This window comes from Amblyraja radiata, chromosome 8 (assembly GCF_010909765.2).
Source record: "Amblyraja radiata isolate CabotCenter1 chromosome 8, sAmbRad1.1.pri, whole genome shotgun sequence".
Taxonomy (NCBI): Eukaryota; Metazoa; Chordata; class Chondrichthyes; order Rajiformes; family Rajidae; genus Amblyraja; species Amblyraja radiata.
This window is the reverse complement of record NC_045963.1, coordinates 78,991,928-79,015,281: the sequence shown is the minus strand read 5'-3', so window position 1 is coordinate 79,015,281 and position 23,354 is coordinate 78,991,928. Positions and strand designations below refer to the sequence as shown.

Below are 23,354 nucleotides of genomic sequence, written 5' to 3'. Positions count from 1 at the left end.
TGGCTGATCATCCACATTCAGAATAAACAATAGACAATAGGTGCAATAGACAATCAGGAGGCAATTCAGTCTTTCCCTATGCAGCCATTATGTGGAATTAGTGACTGTAATGTTATAATGTTCTGTAAATGTGACCAGCCACCTCTCCATTGCTGGGCTGGGAGTAGCCAAGAGATTATTTCAGGAAGCAACTGCTGAATGAAGCCTGCACGCATGGTGAGGCAGTGCTAAGAGTTCCAGTCAAATTCGGGAAGTCTAACATAGGCAGGACCTCCACAATGAATGGTAGGGCTCTGGGGAGTGTTGTACAGCACAAGGATCTAGGAGTACAGGTGCATGGTTCCTTGAAGGTGGAGTCGCTGGTAGATAGAGTGCTCAAAAAGAGTTTTGGCACATTGGCCATCATCAGTCAGCGTATTGAGTATAGATGTTAGGAGGTCATGTTACAGTTGTACAAGACCGCATTTTGAGTATTGTGCTCAATTCTGGGCATGTTATAGAAGAGATGCTGACAAGCTGGAAAGCATACAGACAATATTTACGAGGATGTTGCCAGGACTCGAGGGTCTGAGCTATAGGGAGAGGTTGAGTAGGCTGGGTCCCTATTCCTTGGGAGTGCAGGAGGATAAGGGGTGGTCTTATAGAGGTGTATATAATCAAGAGGGAAATAGATCTGCAAGATATGCAGAGTCTCTTGTTCAGAGCAGGTGAATTGAGGAGCAGAGGACATAGGTTTAAGGTGAAGGGGAAAAGATTAAAAATGAATCTATGGGGTAACTTTTTCACACAAAGGGTGGTGGATGTATGGAACAATCTGCCAGAGGAGGTAGTTGAGGTAGGGACTATCCCAACATTTAAGAAACAGTTGGACAAGTACATGGTTATGACAGAAGATACACACAAAAAGCTGGAGTATCTCAGCGGTTCAGGTAGCGTCTCTGGAGAGAAGGAATGGTGACATTTCGGGTCGAGACCCTTCTTCAGACTGGTTAGAGATAAGGGAAATGAGAGATATAGAGAGTGATGTGGAGAGATAAAGAACAATGAATGAAAGATATGCAAAAAAATAACGATGATAAAGGAAACAGCCCATTGCTGGAGGGATATGGGCCAAACGCGGGCAGGTGGGACTCGTGTTGCTGGGACATGTTGGCCAGTGTGCGCAAGTTGGGCCAAGGGCCTATTTTCATGCTGTATCACTCTACAATGGAATTTAAACGGAAAAATGTGAGGTGTGGCATTTTGGGAACTCTAACTTGGACAGGACGTACACACTGACCTACATCAGTCAGAATGTTGAGTATAGAAGCCGCTTCGGCAGCTGTTTAGGTTGCCAAATGACAGTTTAGGTGGTCATTTAAGATGTGATAATGTGCTCGGACGAAGTGCGTAGTTACCAATCGGAATTATGCTCAATGAAGCATTCACATAGTAACATTAGCAAATTTGCAGATGACACAAAGCTGGGTGGCAGTGTGAACTGTGAGGAGGATGCTATGAGAATGCAGGGTGACTTGGACAGGTTGGGGGAGTGGGCAGATGAAGTTTAATGTGGATAAATGTGAGGTTATCCACTTTGGTAGCAAAAACAGGAAGGCAGATTACTATCTGAATGGCGTCAAGTTGGGAAAAGGGGAAGTACAACGGGATCTGGGGTTCCTTGTACATCAGTCTATGAAAGTAAGCATGCAGGTACAGCAGACAGTGAAGAAAGCGAATGGCATGTTGGCTTTTATAACAAGAGGAATCGAATATAGGAACAAAGAGGTCCTTCTGCAGTTGTACAGAGCCCTAGTGAGACCACACCTGGAGTATTGCGTGCAGTTTTGGTCATTGCTATTGAGGGAGTGCAGCATAGGTTTACAAGGTTAAATCCCGGGATGGCGGGACTGTCATATGCTGAGAGAATGGAGCAGCTGGGCTTGTACACTCTGTAGTTTAGAAGGATGAGAGGGCATCTCATTGAAACATATAAGATTGTTAACGGTTTGGACAGAGGCAGGAAACATGTTTCCAATGTTGGGGGAGTCCAGAACCAGGGGCCACAGTTTAAGAATAAGGAGTAAGCCATTTAGAACGGAGACGAGGAAACACTTTTTCTCACAGAGAGTGGTGAGTCTGTGGAATTCTCTGCCTCAGAGGGCGGTGGAGGCAGGTTCTCTGGATGCTTTCAAGAGAGAGCTAGATAGGGCTCGTAAAAATAGCGCAGTCAGGGGATATGGGGAGAAGGCAGGAACAGGGTACTGATTGGGGATGATCAGCCATGATCACATTGAATGGCTGTGCTGGCTCGAAGGGCCAAATGGCCTACTCCTGCACCTATTGTCTATTTCTGCTTCAACTTGGTTCACATGCTTGATCAATGGTGCCGCAAGGCTCGGTCTTGGGGCCGCAACTGTTCACCATATATATTATTGATTTGGAAGAGGGAATTAGGAGCAACACTAGCACGTTTGCGGATGACACAAAGCTGGGTGGCAGTGTGAACTGTGAAGAGGATGTTAGGAGGTTGCAGGCTGACCTGGACAGGTTGAGTGAGTGGGCAGATGCATGGCAGATGCAGTATAATATAGATAAATGTGAGGTTATCCACTTTGGCGGCAAAAACAAGGGGGCAGATTATTATCTCAATTAGGTTAGGCAAGGGGGAGGTGCAGCGAGACCTTGGCGTCCTTGTACACCAGTCACTCAAAGTTGGCGTGCAGGTACAGCAGGCAGTGAAGAAAGCTAATAGAATGTTGGCCTTCATAACAAGAGGATTTCAGTATAGGAGTAAAGAGGTTCTTCTGCAGTTGTATAGGGCTCTGGTGGGATCACATCTGGAGTATTGCGTACAGTTTTGGTCTCCTAATTTTGAGGAAGGACATCCTTGTGATTGAGGCAGTGCAGCATAGGTTCACGAGATTGATGCCTGGGATGGCGGGACTGTCATATGAGGAAAGATTGAAAAGACTAGGCTTGTATTCACTGGAGATTAGAAGGAGGAGGGGTGATCTTATAGAAACATATAAAATTATAAAACTACTGGACAAGCTAGATGCAGGAAAAATGGTCCCAATGTTGGGCGAGTCCAGAACCAGGGGCCACAGACTTAGTATAAAGGGGAAGCCCTTTATGGAATTTGTGGAATTCCCTGCCACAGAGGGCAGTAGAGGCCAAGTCACGGGATGGATTTAAGAGAGCATTAGATAGAGCTCTAGGGGCTCGTGGAATCAAGGGATATGGGGAGAAGGCAGGCACGGGTTATTGACAGATGGCACAATGGGCTAAGTGTTCGGCTGGCAACCTAGGGACGACAGATGGCACAATGGGCTAAGTGTTCGGCTGGCAACCGGAAGGTAGCCGGTTCGAATCCCGCTTGGAGTGCATACTGTCGTTGTGTCCTTGGGCAAGACACTTCACCCACCTTTGCCTGTGTGTGAATGTGTGTGAGTGATTGGTGGTGGTCGGAGGGGCCGTAGGCGCAGATTGGCAACCACGCTTCCATCAGTCTGCCCCAGGGCAGCTGTGGCTACAGAAGTAGCTTACCACCACCGAGTGTGACTGAGGAGTGAATGAATAATGCGATGTAAAGCGCCTTGAGTATTAGAAAGGCGCTATATAAATCCCATCCATTATTATTATTATTATTGATTGGGGACGATCAGCCATGATCACAATAAATGGTGGTGCTGGCTCGAAGGGACAAATGGCCTCCTCCTGCACCTATTTTCTATGTTTCTATGTTTCCCCTCCCATTCCCAGTTCTCCCACAGACTACCGTCTCTGCCTCTTCCCTTTCTCCCCCCCCCCCCCCCCCCCCCCCCCCGCCCCGACATCAGTCTGAAGAAGGGTCTAGACCCGAAACGTCGTTTATTCCTTCGCTCCGTAAATGCTAGCTCACCCGCTGATTTTCTCCAGCTTTGTCTACCGACTGGATCCCACCACTGGCCACATCTTTCCATCTCCTCCCCTGTCGGCTTTCCTCAAAGACCAGTCCCTCCGTAACTCCCTGGTCAATTCGTCCCTTCCCACCCTACACTAGTCGCTTTACCTCCCCCCTTGACTCCATTCAGGGACCCAAGCAGTCTTTCCAGGTGCGGCAGAGGTTCACCTGCACCTCCTCCAACCTCATCTATTGCATCCGCTGTTCTAGGTGTCCGCCTCTTCCTTTCTTCTTTCACCCCCCCCCCCCCCCCACCCTCACATCAGTCTGAAGAAGGATCTCGAACCAAAACGTCGCCTATTTCCTTCGCTCCATAGTTGATGCCCCACCCGCTGAGTTTCTCCAGCATTTTTGTCTACCCATTCACACAAATTCTGTTATCCCACTTTCCTCACCTATTCCCTACACATTAGGGGCAATTTTACAGAGACAAGTTAACCTACAAAGCCAATGTGTCTTTGGGATGTGGGAGGAAACCCACACGATTGCAGGGAGAATGTGTAAATTCAACACAGACAGTGCCCGAGGACAGGATCAAATACAGATCTCTGGCGTGTGAACCAGCTGTGCCACTATATTTTGTTTTCCAACTATCCATATTCCGATTGAATTCTCCAATTTTAGCTACGTACAAAAACCCTTCCCACTCCCCCTTTTCCCCCCATCTCTTCACTGTGCCCCACCATGACCCACACCAATTTCTCACCTCCGCTTCCTACATTCCTTCATCTGGCTTCAACATTTGCAACTCTTCTATCCTTATCTCAAACCTTCAGTCTTTTCATTCCAGCCTTTATCTAACCATCTGCCTATCCAAAACCCTCGTCATTTGTATCTTCCTATCATTTGCCAGCCTTTGTCCTGCACCTCCTCTCTTCCAGCTCCCCCCGCCCTCCCCAACACAATCTGTCTGAATAAGGGTCCCACGTAAAACGTCATCTATCCATGATTTCCAGGGATGCTGACTGACTCGCTGAGTTACTCCAGCACTTTGTTTTTATCCCCGTTACCAGCATCTGCAGTTTCTTGCTTCTACAAATACTGAGGCATTGGCCTGTAAAACGATGGTCTAACAATCAGATCCAATACTGACTCCACTGCTGTACTATCAGCTTCCTGCAGGTTTTCTCAGTGCTAGAAATCTGTAATTAGGTTGAAAGAGCTACAATGAGAGGTCTTTCTGTGCAGCCTGAACTATAAGCAGTGTTGAAGCTCCTGGTTGGAGATGCAGACACTCATTGCTCTGGAGAGCTCCATATCACTTTGCCTCTTCCACACTCGCCAATCACACTGCTGCATAATTCAACAACATACAACAAAGTCCTGTTAGCAGGTAAAACCAGGAAAGAAGCAACAGGCAATGTCTGACAAATTATTGTAGCACAACTTTGCCTTCTAATGTCAGCTGTGATTTCTGCCAATCTGTCTGCATCTAAAGAATTAGACTCTTCAGAATGTATAAATAAATACTGCCGATATACAACATACTATAATGTAAGGCTACTTCACCTCCCCTATCCCCATTTTCAATACATTTTAAAGTCAGGGGAATGCTTAATTGCCACCCTACTTGTTCTGCAGTTCCATCTCCGTGAACTTAACTAGGCATCAGCTTTGGGTTTTTTATCCTTCACCATCTGACGTCCTAAGTATTTATATTTTCAGGCATTGGGAGACAACACAACCTTTGTTGTTGCAGCATGTACGTAATCTCACCTAATTACACAATTCCCCATCAGCATCATGTTTCCACTGTGCTCTTCTCCTCTATAAAATTTGAGAGACATAGATAAGATAGACAGTCACAAGCTTTTTCGCCAGGGTGGAAACATCCAAGACTAAAGAGCATAGCTTTAAGGTGAAAATGGCAAGGTTCAAAGGAAGTGTGCGGGGCAAGTGTTATTGGAGACCCCAGGTGGGTGCCTGGGGTCTCCAATTCAGGTGACAAACTAGCCACTGAACTCTACTATCAACCCAGCTACCTCACCTCCCACCCTACCTCCTGCAAAGATGCCATCCTTTTCCCCCCCGTTTCTTTTTCTCCACCACATCTGCTGTCAGGATGAGGTTCTCTGCTTTAGGATTTCTGAATTGTCCTCCTTGTTCCGTAAATGTGTCTTCCCCTCTGCTTAGAGTGATGGTGCCCAGACACACATTTCCTCCATTTCCTGCAAGTCAGCCCATCCTGTCAGATCATGCGTGAACCCTATACAATAACACACACTACCTTCCATATCAGCTTCATATTCTGGGTCTCCAAAAGGGTTTGCTCCCTGGGCATCAACCTCTCCAAATGGATTAAGTCTAGTGATAGATACGTCATCTTCCAAAAAGTTGAGTTTATTGATAAGTTCTGCAAAAACAAGTGACAAATGATTATTTATCCATTCCACAGTTTTCTATCTGTAACAATGATTGACGAACAAATCAATACATGACAAAAAGCAATGACTGAAAAGTCATGAAATCAATGTCAAAGTATTCAACGTCTTTTTTTTAAACAATTAATTAGTCCTTCAGCAAATTCAAAATGTGATCTATTGGACCAATTCAAAATTGTGAAATGTGACAAAGTGGCAGGAATCATCGTATTGAGCTTCAGAATAGATTAAGAGCAGAACTGAAGGAAGTTCCATTCAGCTCCCTATACTCACATGCTGATGTATACACAACAACAAGAATTTGGTCTATCACTTAAACCCCCAAATGACGTCTGGCACAGATATCCTGTCACCTTCAGTCTCTTTCATTTAGACTGCACTCGAATAATAACCTTTGCAGCTGTATCACCGTTTGCCCTAAGTTTATACTTTGTAATATGGGCACTGTGTAGATATTTGGCAAGATAAGATTTTTAATATCAAATCTAGTCTCGCCAAGGTAAGAGATGAATTTAAAGCATATCTGGTTGCTTGCTTGACTCCCTGAGGCCAGGCTATAGCTGTTTCAGCACCAACTCTGGAAGGTTGAAGCTACTGGTTAGCTGTCCCATTAACTTCAATTTTGCATCATAATAATTTTAGGTGTGAAATAGAATAAAGTAATCAAGCATGACCAGACATTTAGGACTGAGATGAGGAGAACTTTCTCCAGGGTGGGGGGTGGCAATATGGGCGAGTCTCTACCACAGAGGCAGTGGAGGGCAAGTTGATGCATACATTTAAAAAGACAGCTAGATTTCTGGATACAAGCATCAGGGGACGTGAGGAAACAACAGGAATATTTGTCCATGATCACATTGAATAGCAGGGCAGGCTGTTCCTATTTTACTATTTTACAATGCATCCATCTTTGAGTTAACAATGAGTTATTTATCAGTCCAGCAGGCTTGGAATTGATGTACAGCTCGAGTGATCAAGGGACAGAGTCAGACATGTCAACCTGGGATACAACTATTTGATCTCATGGCTTGGAATTAACAGCAAACAAAGCTTAGTGACCAAGATACTGGAGGAACCACAGGGATACATAAATGCCAAATACATCGATGCAGTTGAAGAGATGCACATTGAATGCAGTTCTGCAATGGACACCACACTGAATGAAAAACAAAGTGCTGAAGGAACTCAGCAAGACAGGCAGCATATGTGAAGGGAATGTACAGGCAACATCAGACTGGAGTCGGGAGAGAAAGCTGGAAAAGATAGGTGGGAGTGGGGCAGGCCGGGATACAGGTGAGGGGAGTGATTGGCAGACGGGTAAAGTAAGTGACAAATGCTTGACGTGAAAAGGAGACACAAGGCTGTCAGATAATGACAGAAGGGGTGGAATATAAAAGCGGAGGGGAAGGATATGCGTGGAAGGGAACAGGGGAGGAGGAATTAAAGGGAAATGTGAGACTCAGGGATGGGACGAAGGGCAAGGAGCAAGGTGACTGGGGTGGTGGGAGATGGTTGGATGAATGCATATGCACCAAGTTGGGGAGGGGGCAGAGGAAAGAGAGTGGGTATAGAGGTATTGCTCAAAATTGGAGCATTTTATGTTCATACCTCTGATGTGCATCCCAGGGTACTTAAGGAAGTGGCTCTAGAAACGGGTCCCTTTCAGCATTGGTGATAATTTTACAATGTTATATAGATTCAGGATCAGTTCCTGTGGATTGGAGGGTAGTTAATGTTATCCCACTTTTTAAGAAAGGCGGGAGAGAGTAAATAGGGAATTATAGACCAGTTAGCCTGACATCGGTGGTGGGGAAGATGCTGGAGTCAATTATAAAAGATGAAATAGCCGCGCATTTGGATAGCAGTAACAGGATCGGTCCGAGTCAGCATGGACTTACGAAGGGGAAATCATGCTTGACTAATCTTCTGGAATTTTTTGAGGATGTAACTAGGAAAATGGACAAAGGAGAGCCAGTGGATGTGGTATACCTGGACTTTAAGAAAGCATTTGATAAGGTCCCGGATAGGAGATTAGTGGGCAAAATTAGGGCACATGGTATTGGGGGTAGAGTGCTGACATGGATAGAAAATTGGTTGGCAGACGGGAAACAAAGAGTAGGGAAGAACGGGTCCCTTTCAGAATGGCAGGCAGTGACTAGTGGGGTATCACAAGGCTTGGTGCTGGGACCGCAGCTATTTACAATATACATCAATGATTTGGATGAAGGAATTCAAAGTATCATTAGCAAATTTGCAAATGACACAAAGCTGGGTGGCAGTGTGAACTGTGAGGAAGATGCTATGAGAATGCAGGGTGACTTGGACAGGTTGGGGGAGTGGGCAGATGCATGGCAGATGAAGTTTAATGCAGATAAATGTGAGGTTATCCACTTTGGTAGCAAAAACAGGAAGGCAGATTACTATCTAAATGGCATCGTTGGGAAAAGGGGAAGTACAACGGGATCTGGGGGATCCTTGTGCATTAGTCTATGAAAGTAAGCATGCAGGTACAGAAGGCAGTGAAGAGAGCGAATGGCATGTTGGCCTTTATAACAAGAGGAGTCGAGTATAGGAGCAAAGAGGTCCTTCTGCAGTTGTACAGGGCCCTGGTGAGATCACACCTGGAGTATTGCGTGCAGTTTTGGTTCCCTAATTTGAGGAAGGACATTCTTGCTATTGAGGGAGTGCAGCGTAGGTTTACAAGGTTAATTCCTGGGATGGCGGGACTGTCATATGCTGAGAGAATGGAGCGGCTGGGCTTGTACACTCTGGAGTTTAGAAGGATGAGAGGGTATCTTATTGAAATATATAAGATTGTTAAGGGTTTGGACACGCTAGAGGCAGGAAACATGTTCCCGATGTTGGTTGGGGGAGTCCAGAACTAGGGGCCACAGTTTAAGCATAAGGGGTAAGCCATTTAGAACGGAGACGAGGAAACACTTTTTCTCACAGAGAGTTGTGAGTCTGTGGAATTCTCTGCCTCAGAGGGCGGTGGAGGCCAGTTCTCTGGATACTTTCAAGAGAGAGCTAGATAGGGCTCTTAAAGATAGCAGAGTCAGGGGATATGGGGAGAAGGCAGGAACGGGGCACTGATTGGGAATGATCAGCCATGATCACATTGAATGGCGGTGCTGGCTCGAAGGGCCGAATGGCCTACTCCTATTGTCTACTGTCCGTTGTTAAACATTTAGCTTGTGTATTTGTCAACATGTAGATAGCTGATAACTGAATATAAAGTTAGTTATTGTCCTGAAGTATAAGTGTGTATAGGTAATTTACATATGTCTTTGGCATTGGGGTTGGTTTTCATGGTTGAGCGATTATCCTGGTGTTACAGCACAAGTACTTTGTTTTTTAGCAGTAATTCACTTTTACCTTAAGATCACTATAACTGGGAATACAATATAGAAACCAAAGGATTACTCTACTTAAATGCATAATAAAGGTATCTTACTTACCCTTTATATATTTTAGACAATTATTAAATACTTAGATATTGGAGAATCAACAACACCTACACTTTGTAAGAACTTTGAATTAGTATTGAAGGCCTTCTTTGTTAATTGAATTCATTTTTACCAACAAGGACAGGACTATTTACAGAAGTCTGGGGGCCACAGTTGATGGTGTGGCGGTCCCTGTGGGGTAGGCCACTCCTTGGATCATCCCCCTCGCCGATTGAGGGACAGGGGCATTGGTCTGCCACGGGGTTTCCTGACGACTCCCCAGGGGCGGAGATTCGGGGTTTCCTGACGACTCCCCAGGGGCGGAGATAAGGGTGTCGTGTGTGTGTTCTCGTACTGCTACCATTAAAAAGCTTCTTTAGAATCCGCCTGGTGTCCGGTCTTTTCCTGACCTCGACCAGGCCACTACACTGGTGACCCCGCGTCGTTCATAACGCATCGTGATGGAGAATAACGCCGATGCGTTGAAGCTCCCAACTCTAAGGACCGAAGAACCCGAAACCTGGTTCCAGCTGGCAGAGGCACAGTTTGCCGTGAGAGGTATCACGCAGGATGAGACTAAATATTATTATGTGGTTGGCTCGTTTGACCAACTAACTGCGAGGCGAGTTAAGCCTTTCCTCAGGGCCCCCCCGGTAGCGAACAAATATGATGGCCTTAAAGCATTTATCATCAGGAGGTTTGGCCTGGGTGACGCCGAGCGGGCAGCTCGCATTTTCAGAATGGACGGCCTGGGCGACCGCAAGCCGTCTGCCCTCCTGGAAGACATGCTCACCCTAATGGGGGACCATGAGCCGTGTTTTTTATTTAAATATGCTTACCTGCAGCAGCTGCCTCCCGACATTCGCATGCAGCTCGCCAGGGATCCGTTTACCGACATGCAGGCGCTGGGTGAACAAGCCGACGAGCTGTGGAATTCTCACCATCACAACCTGGAAGCAGTGGACGTCCTTCCCAAGGCGTTTGGAGACTCAGAGCAGGTCGGCACCGCTATCCACCGCGTCTCCGCTGCTCCCGGTCGGCCCCCGCAGCAAAATCCGGCGGCCATTGCGCATTCCACAGCAGGCACGTCCTTCCAGCACGGCCAGCCTGCAGTTCGAACCAATGCCAGCAGAGGTCGCTGGCGTTCAAACCAGCCTAATTCGCCTGCAGTTCAACCAGACGCCAGCAAGGTTGGTTGGTGTTATTACCATCGCCGCTGGGGAGCTGCAGCCCGGCTTTGTCGACCACCCTGTACGTTCTCGGGAAACTGAAGGGCCGGTCGTCAGAGATTCCTTCGGCGGCCGGCACGATTCATCGCGTTTTCGCTTGGGACCGCCGCAGTGGGGGACGTTTCCTCGTCAACACTGGTGCGGAAGTGAGTGTTCTGCCTCCCTCCATTGCCGACATCCGTGCGGGCAAACAAGGCCCCCTCCTCACCGCGGCGAACGGGAGTGCTATTCGCACCTACGGGTTTCGCACCATCCCGCTCAACTTTGGCCGCAACTCGTTTTCGTGGAGGTTCGTCATTGCAGACGTTTCCCAGCCGCTGCTGGGCGCCGACTTCCTTCAAGCCCATTCACTGCTCGTGGATGTCAAGCGGCGGCGCCTGTTGCACTCTGTCACGCTGGAGCCGGTCTTCCTCTGTACTGGCGATCCGGTAGTACGCCCTGATGGCCCCCTGTCATCCGTGGATGCGACTTTCGCGCGCATCCTGGCAGATTTTCCCGGCATTCTCGAACCCCACTTCCGCTCCTCCACCCCGAAGCACGGGGTGGAGCACCATATCCCCACTACTGGCCCGCCTGTGCACGCCCGAGCACGTCGTCTCGCCCCAGACAAGCTCCGTCTAGCTCGGGAGGAGTTCCGCCAGATGGAGGCGATGGGCATCGTGCGTCCCTCCGGTAGCCCATGGGCCTCACCGCTCCACATGGTCCCTAAGAAGAACGGGGGCTGGCGCCCGTGTGGGGATTACCGTCGCCTGAACGATGCGACCGTCCCCGACAGGTATCCGGTCCCGCACATTCAGGACTTCAATGCCCATCTTGCTGGAGCATCCATATTTTCCAAGGTGGACCTCGTGCGGGGGTACAATCAGATTCCGGTCCGCCCCGACGATATCCCGAAGACGGCAATTATCACACCATTTGGTCTGTTCGAGTTTGTGTGGATGCCGTTTGGGTTGAAGAATGCCGCGCAGGCCTTTCAGCGGCTTATGGACTGCGTGTGCCGCGAATTGGACTTTGTCTTTGTGTACCTGGATGACATACTCGTGGCCAGTCGCTCGCGGCAGGAGCACTGCACCCACCTCCGTCAACTGTGTCAGCGCCTCAGCAATTTCGGTTTGGCTATCAACGCGTCCAAGTGCCGTTTCGGGGTGACGGCTATCGACTTCCTCGGCCACCGCGTGACTGCACAAGGGGTGGTGCCTCTGCCGACCAGGGTGGACGCTATCCGCAGGTTCCCCCGTCCGACCACAGTTAGGGGCCTGCAGGAATTCGTGGGGATGGTCACTTTCTATCACCGCTTCCTGCCGTCAGCGGCTGCAGTCATGCGTCCGCTTTTCCACCTGATTGCTGGTCATCGCAGGGAGGTTGATTGGTCCGTGGAAGCAACAGCGGCATTTGAGAGGGCTAAGGAGGCACTGGCTGATGCCACAATGCTCGTCCACCCACGAGAGGACGCGACGACCGCCTTGACGGTGGATGCTTCTGAGGTTGCGGTTGGGGCAGTGTTGGAGCAGCTCGTTGAGGGTTCCTGGCGGCCACTTGCCTTCTTCAGCAGGCATCTCAGTGGTCCTCAGCGTCGTTACAGCGCCTTCGACCGTGAGCTCCTTGCCCTGTATCTCGCCGTACGTCATTTCCGGTATTTTCTGGAGGGGAGACCATTCACTGCATTCACGGACCACAAGCCACTGACCTTCGCGTTCACCAAGGTATCAGACCCGTGGTCTGCCCGGCAGCAGAGGCAGTTGGCGTATGTGTCCGAGTACACTACCTCCATCCGGTTCATTGAGGGCAAATTTAACAGGGTGGCCGATGCCTTATCAAGACCTGCAGTCCACACGGTTCTCCAGGTCGGTGAGGGGATCAACTATTCCGCCCTGGCAGCCGCTCAGCTTGCCGACGAGGAGATGGTCGCCTACCGTACGGCGGTTTCGGGCCTGCAGTTGGAGGACGTTGTCTGTGGCCCTGGGGGTACCACGCTGCTGTGCGATGTCTCCTCTGGAGTTCCGCGACCCATCGTTCCCATCGCCTGGCGGCGCAGGGTGTTTGACGTGCTCCATGGACTTGCACATCCCTCCATCAGGGCGACAGTAGCCCTGGTAGCCTCCCGCTTCATGTGGCACGGGCTGCGGAAGGAGGTTGGACATTGGGCGCGCACTTGCATCCCGTGCCAGACTGCCAAGGTGCAACGACATGTGCACGCGCCATTGCAGGAGTTCCCCATTCCTCATAAACGTTTCGACCACATTCATGTGGACATCGTGGGGCCGCTGCCGTCGTCCCAGGGCATGACGTACCTATTCACCGTTGTGGACCGCTTCACGCGGTGGCCTGAAGCCATTCCGCTACAGAATTCCACAACAACCACCTGTGCTCGAGCATTGCTGGCGCACTGGATCGCCCGGTTCGGTGTTCCACTGGACATAACGTCCGACCGGGGGCCTCAGTTCACGTCAGAGCTGTGGTCGGCCATGGCACGCCTCCTGGGTGTTCGTCTGCACCACACGACGGCGTACCACCCGCAGTCGAACGGCCTAGTGGAGCGGTTTCACCGGCAGCTTAAGGGTGCCCTGAGGGCGCGGCTCACTGACCCAGACTGGGTAGACGCTCTACCGTGGGTTTTGCTGGGGATACGCACCGCACCCAAGGAGGACTTGGCCTCCTCCTCCGCCGAGTTGGTGTATGGGTCTCCGTTAACGGTGCCCGGGGAGTTCATCCCGCCGGCACGTGGCCAGGTGGAGCAGCCTTCGGACGCTCTGCAACGTCTTCGGCAGACGGTGGGCAAGCTGGCGCCGGTGCCCACGTCTCGTCATGGGTCCTTCCGTCCGCACGTTCCCTCTGCTCTGGAGAACTGCCAGTTTGTTTTTCTGCGCAGGGATGCACATCGGACACCTCTACAGCGGCCGTACGAAGGTCCCTTCCGGGTCTTGGAACATGGCTCGTCGACTTTCGTCCTGGACATTGGGGGTCGGCGTGAGACTGTTTCAGTTGCGCGGTTGAAGCCAGCACATATCGATATCGATCGGCCGGCGCTGGTGGCGCTGCCCCGAAAGCGAGGGCGGCCTCTGTCTAGGGTACCTCCTCCTCTGGCTACTTCGTCCCCCGCACTTGTTGACCAGGCGCCTGTTCCAGGGCCGAGCGTTGTGTGCACCCGGGCTGGCCGCCGTGTACGCCCTCCTGTCCGTTTCGTACCTCGGGTACTTGGGGGGGGTCCTGTGGCGGTCCCTGTGGGGTAGGCCACTCCTTGGATCATCCCCCTCGCCGATTGAGGGACAGGGGCATTGGTCTGCCACGGGGTTTCCTGACGACTCCCCAGGGGCGGAGATTCGGGGTTTCCTGACGACTCCCCAGGGGCGGAGATAAGGGTGTCGTGTGTGTGTTCTCGTACTGCTACCATTAAAAAGCTTCTTTAGAATCCGCCTGGTGTCCGGTCTTTTCCTGACCTCGACCAGGCCACTACAATGGCATAAATATACAATGGAGCATCTGTGTCAGAGAAAGCTTTCAAACACAAGAAACTGCAGATGCTGGAATCTTGAGGAAATACAAAGTACTGGAGGAACACAGGAAGGCAGCATCTCTAGAGGATTTCACTTTGGGGACCCTTCTTCAGACAGAAGAATTCCCTCCACAGATGCTGTCTGATCCACTGAGTTCCTCCAACCCTTTGCATTTTGCTCAAAGAAAACGTTACCATTATTTCCCATTCATCATAATCAATAATTCACACGTTATACCATAGTAACACTTCAATGAGGCCTGTACAATTTTTCTTCGAAGGAACCCAATTAATTTGCAAGCTTTGTATTTTAGCTCAGCCACACAGCATTGCAAATATCTTCTACCTGGAACATGTGGCAGTAAATCAGAACCAAACTATAAACTGTAAGACAGGAGATGAATTAGGACATTTTACTCTTGCTATCATGCACGATAGATAGTTTTTTCTAAAATGATTTTATAATTAAAAGATAATTTATCAAAGGCCACTCGTCAAATATCTAGTGATCCATAATATAATATTCAATATGATTTTCTGACTTTATCACTACAATAATAGAGGGTTAGATTTTTCATTTCCACACAAGTTGCCACCCACAAAATAGTCAAACATCCAAACTTTCATGATTGTACCAGAAGGCTAATGGCTTTCACAAAACGGTTGGTCATTTGGAGGGCTGGCCTAACTAATGAATTATTGAACAAGCAGCAGATCACTTTCAGAAAAGACCTGCACCTGAGATGAGGGAATTCAGTCAAAATCCAGAATTCAATGTTTTTGGCACCAATCAAGAAGAAGAAGGTTTCCCACTACTGTAGGGAATCCAGCAAATTAAATACATTTACCATGAGTTAATAAGATCAACATTAAAAACTTGTCTGTCATGGAAGGCTGCATTGTGCTGTTTGTGTTTTTCTATATAATATTTTATATTTTCGGTTTCCACCATAATTTCCAATCAGGGAACTGAGATTCTACAAAAATTCTTACCTTTTGAAGACAGTGAGTTTAAATTGACACCCACGAGTTAGGAGAAATTGCCTCATGCTTAGATTGTCAAAACCCATGATAGGTCTACATGACGCTCTCTATCTGATCCAAAGTAGTGTTAGTTTCTCCTGAGTCTCTCATTATAACAGAATCCTCCCATCATCTTATGATCTTTAACCGCCTGTTGCAAGGCTTGAACAACCTTTCTCCAGCCTAATGTATTAGAGAATTCCCGGGGTGAGAAAAGCAAATCAGAAGGCAGGCATGATCTCTGCATAATTGAGGAGGCAGAGTGGGGAATAGTGAGGAGACTATTTCATCCTCTAACATAAAGACAAGGCAGCTTCAGAAACATATCTTTTACTCTTACAAAATATCAGCACACACACTCGGCGAAATCACACCCGTTGGGAGGTATAGGATGTGCACTTTCTTGAAACAATACAAAACTTAAAAATCAGGATAAACAAACATATTCCAGTACTAGAAAGGAATGATTCCACCCCACAAGGTCAATGGTTTCCTGCAATCATTCTCAATTGGCTAACCAATAGACTACGACAAAAGAAGAAAAACAGGTTATTCAATTGACTTTTTTTCTGACAATAACATTTAATAGTAGTCTGAATTCAAGCCTTTACACATATGCAGAACAGAATCCCACATGCAGCACTGCATCCCGAGTAGTTCCCAGCTTTAATACGGGGAGAAATGCACTGGATATGTACTGCTGTACCACAGGCAGCAAATGAAAAAGGACATGCATGCAATTACCAAAGAGCATATCAGCAGATACAAGAAAATAATTTAAGCAAAAGCAAAACAAGTGAGGTGACAGAACATTACAGCTCACAAACGACAGCACAGAAGCAGAGCATGAAAGAGAAAGGAAGAAAGCTTGTAGACCTTCAGAAGAACTGGTTGATTTAGCTGCAGGCTTATTTGCTTGTTTTAGGCAGTCATCGTGTTCTTCATCTAAGCTGCTCAGAGCATTCAACTGGTTTACTATCTCTGTAAACACAAGCCAGTCGAAATAATTATGTCAGGAATTTCTGCAACATGCGGAGGGAGGCAAAGTGCTCCCAAAAGACATTCCTTATCAGATTTATCTTATGTCTCATTTGCAATTCAGGACTTTAATGTTATTCATATTGTGTACAATTACTTCAAAAATGAACCAAACTCTCTCTTGCTTGTAAACAACCAAATGCTCTGTTCAGTTGCTCAAGTTGTATTCCTGTGCGATATGCTTCAAGCAGTTCTGATTCAGCAGAAACACATGCAGAAAGGACGTTCAGTATCATTAGAACCAAGGATTAAACTTTCATCATATTTTACAAGATTTTTGCATTTAACATCATTAGTCGTGAGTAGTTGCTGATTAACAACAATGGTAGAAAAAACATTATAATGAACAGATTCTTAACAGTACTGCAATGACCAAGTCAATCAGTGTTAATAAAACCAATTAATAAACCAATTAAAAAAAATGCCCCTATACACGATGTTGAGCAGCAGTGGCCAACATTCACAGTCTTCATCAGAGTTCTTCAGCATCACAGTTCAATGTTTTCAGCCACGTTAAAGATTCAAGGAGGGGTTTATGGGGAGAAGGCAGGACAATAGGGTTTGGGGGGGGAGAGATAGATCAGCCATGATTGAATGGCGGAGTAGATGATGGGCCGGATGGCATAATTCTACTCCTATTCCTTATGAGATGATTTACTTGCTGATATATCACGCTGAGAAGTCTTAAATGCCTTGTCTGTAAGCATTCTTCTATTCTATTGCATTGTTTAATTTATACAAAAATGCTTCAAGAAATAAGAAAAAAGTCAAAGACTTTTGCTTTCAAAATAAGCTGCTCTTCTCACGCCAAGATCAATCCCATGGACCATTAGAGTCAAGCTCTGAGGTGATCATTCACAATCACATCTTCAATAGAGTGTTTCTGGTTGTCTCTCAGGAATAGCTACTTCCCCACAGCCATTTTCTGTTAGTTGCACTTTATCAGTTTATTTATTCATGTGTGTATATATTTATATTATGGTATATGGTCACACTTATCTGTTTTGTAGTAAATGCCTACTATGTTCTGTGTGCTGAAGCAAAGCAAGAATTTAATTGTCCTATACAGGGACACATGACAATAAACTCACTTGAACTTGAACTCTTATTTGCATACTGGACCAACTCTGCCTCTTTGGTTTTGTAATCTTTTGTGAAAGTTTCTTCTCGTGGTGTTCTCTATTCTTCATTAAATACAGTATATGTTCATTTATTTTTATTGCAATAATTAAACTCATTTTATTAAGCACATTTAGCAATTCTTCTTCCTTTGTTTACCATAGAGCCTCCCACCCCATTGATAAGAATGTTTCTTGTCATTTAATTCCCAAATCTTTCTCTACTCTGCTGGTTTTTATTTGCAGCACATAGTTTCTCTGTACTACAGAAAGTTGAGAACACACCACATTTGCAGCTGTATTTTGACTTTATACACTTTCCCAACTTCATGAAAGCATCTGCAAACATTCTGCAATTTCCCCCTTCACCAACTTCTCAAGGTCATTATGGTGATAGAACAGCAGGTCAGGTGATAGAACAACATAGTCAGACCAAGACAAGCAACTGAAATATGTAGGAAGGAACTGCAGATGCTGGTTTAAACCGAAGATAGACACAAAAAACTGGAGTAACTCAGCGGGGCGGGCAGAATCTCTGGAGAGAAGGAATGGCTGACGTTTCAGGTCTGAAGAAGGGACTCGACCCGAAAAGTCACCCATTCTTTCTCTCCAGAGATGTTGCCTGTCTTGCTGAGTTACTCCAATTTTTTGTGTCCATCTTCAACAGAAATATGTACTTCTTCCCAAAAAGTAATTTCTTACTCTCCCAAGGTACTTTGCAGTGATTTGCCTCTGATTTATGGGTCATACTATTATGCTGCTTATCAGGGCCGGCGTTAAGCCGATTTGACCGATTGCTCCCAATTGGGCCCCGCGCCTAATGGGGGCCCCGCACTAATGTTCAGTATTTCGTATGGAAATACAAATTCTCTTTGTTAAATAAAGATTTTTTTTAATTCGCCATCCGGATTTTTTTTAAACGAACATGTATAACAACCGCTGCACGGCCATCATACACAAACGATTTGTTAACTAGTGCAGTTAGCACTTCTTAACGGTAAGTAGTTAACACCTTGTTATGCAATGTCATGACTCTGCATCTATCCACATTCCTCAGTAAATGTTATAGTGTTTTGGACAAGTATTAATGACGCCGTGTTCCTTTGAATAAAATTCACGCGGCGTCATTAATACTTGTTTAAAACACAATTACATTTACTGAGGAATGTAGATCGATGACACGTTGAGAATTTCATTTAACTCACCATCATGAGTGAGGGTGCCGGACCGCGAAAAGGGGCTTCTTCCTGGTGTGCAGGTTAGTCATTCACCTACCGACCCACGTTGTGTCTCTCTGTCTTTTGCTCACTCCCTCCCTCCCTCTTTCTCTCGCGCTCTCTCTCCCGCTCCCCGTCTCGTCTCTCTCTACCTCGCCTACTCCCTCTCTATCACCCTGTCCCATAAGCATTCCCGGAATCATTGATGTTTAGCGGTAGACAAAAATGCTGGAGAAACTCAGCTGGTGAGGCATTCGCCTGGCCCGCTGAGTTCCTCCAGCACTCTGTGTTTTTTGTTTGGCTCTGAAGTTGAAGGTGGCTCAGCGGCACGGGCAGCGGCTCTGGGGAGAGGGTTGTGTTTGTGGTCGAGACCCTTCTTCAGACAATCACAAGTACTCTCACCGACGCGAGTTCAGTTCGGTCTGAAGAAGGGTCTTCTCTCCAGAGTCGCTGCACTGCCTGTCCTGCTGAGTTACTCCAGCTTTATGTCTATCTTCAATTTCAGAGAATTACAATTTCTCACGGGGGGCTTATAACGTCTCTAAACCCCTCTGGGACCCTCTGAACACCTCTAAACCCCCTCTAGCCCCCCCTATTTCCCTCTATTCCCCTATAAACAATTGTAAACACACCTGGACCCATCTGAAGCCCTCTAAACATCTCTAAACCGTTTAAACCCCCTAAGGCCGGCCATGCACGCACACACACAGACGCATACACACAAACACACACACTCAGTCACACACACACAGAGACACAATCGCATACACTCATAAACACACACACACACACATTCAATCTTTCAAAGTGCCGCTCATTTTATTAGATGTGTGACACTTTCATATAGTTTTTCAAAATTTTAGTATATCAAGCATTTAATGTTTTTTTTGGTTAAAGACGAGCATACTACACGAAATATAAACATACATAAATTTTTACTTTTCTAGAGTAGGGGCCCCGCCATCAATTTTCTAATTGGGCCCCGCAATTCCTAGCACCGGCCCTGCTGCTTATACTAAGAATCCAGGTTATTTTAGCAGCAAAAGACTTTCATTTCAGATCGAAACAAAGAATTCAGAATTACAATAATTCCATGTTTACTGATACCAGTATATGTTCACTGTACACTGCATTTAAAATGTTGGTGCTTGCAGCATTTGGAAGAAATTCTGAATCATATTATATGGTATATGGGACTAGGGGAGATTATGTGTTCGGCACGGACTAGAAGGGTCGAGATGGCCTGTTTCCGTGCTGTAATTGTTATATGGTTATATGGTTATATGGTTATATCATATCACCGTCCTCTGCCTCAGAGAGCGGTGGAGGCAGGTTCTCCAGATGCTTTCAAGAGAGAGCTAAATAGGGCTCTTAAAGGTAGCGGAGTCAGGGGATATGAGGAGAAGGCAGGAACGGGGTACTGATTGGGGATGATCAGCCATGATCACATTGAATGGCGGTGCTGGCTCGAAGGGCCAAATGGCCTACTCCTGCACCTATTGTCTATTATCCTTAAGAATGGGTTGTCAGCTAAGTATTCTCAATGCCGAATCTAAAATGTTCCCATCCAGTTAACATGTACAATTCCATTGTTCTCCCTTTAGCTGGAAGTTAATCCATTCACTGATTAACAGTGGAAGGAAAAATATTTCCATTTAACTGCATTTGACTTAAAGATTCCTTTAAAGATGATGAATAATGCTAAACACCCGTTACAAAAAGCTCAGGATGATGTCAATTACTGAAATCTAGGCAAATAATTTGCTACATAAAAATAATTAAAATGGAATAAATGTTAGATATTTACTCTCACCATTACCTCAGGCAACAGATCCATTTATAATAAATTTAATTTTGAATTTATGAATCAGACATTTTGTGAATTAGTTTGCACATGATTGGCAATTTGTTCTATTTATATGGCATAACTGTTCATAAGTACCGAAAACATATCAGTCCAAATAATGACAGTCAGAAGCAAATTCATTGCCACGGATTGTGGTGGCCAAGACCGTGGGTATTTTTAAGGCGGAGATTAACAGATACTTGATTGGTACGCGTGTCAGGGGTTATGGGGAGAAGGCAGGATAATGGGATTGAGAGGGAAAGATAGGTAAACCATGATTGATTGGCAGCGTAGACTCAATGGGCCGAATGGCCTACTTCTGTTCCTTTGACTTATGCACATGCTCACAGAAACATAGAAAATAGGTGCAGGAGTAAGCCATTCGGCCCTTCGAGCCAGCACCACCATTCAATATGATAATGGCTGATCATCCAAAATCAGTACCCCGTTCCTGCTCTTTCCTCACATCCCTTGATTCCTTTAGCCCTGAAAGCTAAATCCAACTCTCCCTTGAAAACATCCAGTGAATTGGCCTCCAGTGCCTTCTGTGGCAGAGAATTCCACAGATTCACAAGTCAACTCAATTATTTGATCAACTCAAACTTTGGAACAAGTGTCACAAACCTTTTGCAAACCTTGAATTTATAACGTCTTGTTAGAAAACGAGGCAAATTATGGGTTGGATGACAAATTGCTTCTTGATGAATTAACTTATCATGGTGGAACAGATTTATATAACACAATTGATAATTTTAATTTCCTTTAACTATTATTAAACCAATCAAAAAATACCAATAAATCTAATCTTAAAGGTTGAGGAAAGTTAATGTTGAGATCATAATATCCTGTTATTCAAAACCGTTACGTAAAAAAAAGATGAAAATATGTTTTCACAACAGTATTGCGATTGTTGTCTCAATCAGAAGCCATACAAAGAAACAAACGCAACCCCAAGTACATCAATGATACAACGATGCACTCTGACCATTTTAGTTATTAGTTGAACCTATCTAATTTCTAATACTCAGCGTGGACACACTTGCACTTATGTTTACAAGAAACCTGCAGAGTAAGGTTTACCAAACATTGTTCATCAGACCCAAAAAAGCAGCAACATATTCCTCAATCAAAATAATTTTCAATGTTATTCTCCTTTATTCATCAAGAAATATATATATTGAACCCACGCACGGCATTAATGGTCCAAGGTTTCTGCAATAGAAGTGGCGCTGAATGTCAAGGAAAGATGATGAAATGCTTCTTTGATGGAAATGTTGATGTCAGAGAACACAGAACAGTAGAACACAGGATCACTCACTTAGATCCACAATGCCCCTGTGTAAAATCTTGCCTGCATCTCTTCTTTAAACTTTGACCTTTTCACCTAAAGGCTATGCCCTCTAGCCTATGACATTTTTACTTCTGCTTCTACTACTTCTTCTATTCTGGGTTAAGGGCTGTCCCACTTAGGCGATTTTTTAGGCGACTAGGCTGTCGCCATATAGGTGTCGCCTATATGGTCTCCTCAGTCGCCCAAAGAATTGTAGCGTTTTTCTGGTCGCCGCTAGATTTTGAAATGTTTAAAACTTTTCGGTGACAGCTGGCTTAACGCCAATGAGCGTAGCTTGACTTCTCCTGATGTAGGTGCTGTCATAGGTTGTCGTCAGGATGACGTAGGTTGTCACCAGGTGACGTAGGTTGTCGCCGGTGCTGACTTTGGTGAATTCCATTGGCGACTACCTACAACAGGTACTGGCGACTGAATTGTCTTAAGTTGTCTTCAGTTGTCGCCGACAGGGTCGTACCTTGTCATAGCCTGTCATGGGTGGACGTAGGTTGTTGTAGGTGTGGTCGTAGGTGGACATCCTAATGGGTCGCCGGTTGTCAGTAGCTTGCCGTAGCTTGACGTCGACTAGGTGATAGGTTGTTGTAGACATTGGAGGAGTCCAGTCGCCGGTTTTTCGGCGAACTGCTATGACTATGACAGTCGCCGGCAGTTGCCAAAAAATCACCTAAGTGGGACAGGCCCATTACAATTCACCTGGTTTACATAGAAACATAGAAAATAGGTGCAGGAGTAGGCCATTCGGCCCTTCGAGCCTGCACCATCATTCAATATGATCATGGCTGATCATCCAACTCAGTATCCCATCCCTTCCTTCTCTCCATACCCCCTGATCCCTTTAACCACAAGGGCCACATCTAACTCCCTCTTAAAAAAAGCCAATGAACTGGCCTCAACTACCTTCTGTGGCAGAGAATTCCACCGATTCACCACTCTGTGTAAAAAATGATTTTCTCATCTCGGTCCTAAAAGACTTCCCTCTTATCCTTAAACTGTGACCCCTAGTTCTGGACTTCCCCAACATCGGGAATAATCTTCCTGCATCTAGCCTGTCCAACCCCTTAAGAATTTTGTAAGTTTCTATAAGATCCCCCTCAATCTTCTAAATTCTAGCGAGTACAAGCCGAGTCTATCCAGTCTTTCTTCATATGAAAGTCCTGCCATCCCAGCAATCAGTCTGGTGAACCTTCTCTGTACTCCCTCTATGGCAAGAATGTCTTTCCTCAGATTAGGAGACCAAAACTGTACGCAATACTCCAGGTGTAGTCTCACCAAGACCCTGTACAACTGCAG

At 46.3% G+C, this 23,354-nt stretch overlaps 1 protein-coding gene across 4 annotated transcripts in view; it reads right to left on the bottom strand.

Moving 5' to 3' along the window:
* Positions 1-23,354, bottom strand: part of ehbp1 (EH domain binding protein 1) — a 351,647-nt gene that overhangs the window by 223,702 nt on the left and 104,591 nt on the right. For 3 of the 4 annotated variants that reach the window (XM_033026305.1, XM_033026307.1, XM_033026306.1), the window contains exons 8-9: positions 16,374-16,478; positions 6,153-6,278 (exon numbers count right to left, since the gene is read on the bottom strand). In XM_033026305.1, the coding sequence (XP_032882196.1) occupies positions 6,153-6,278; positions 16,374-16,478 (231 nt within the window). The remainder of the gene's footprint in view (positions 1-6,152; positions 6,279-16,373; positions 16,479-23,354) is intronic. The other variant, XM_033026308.1, reaches the window with a different exon arrangement.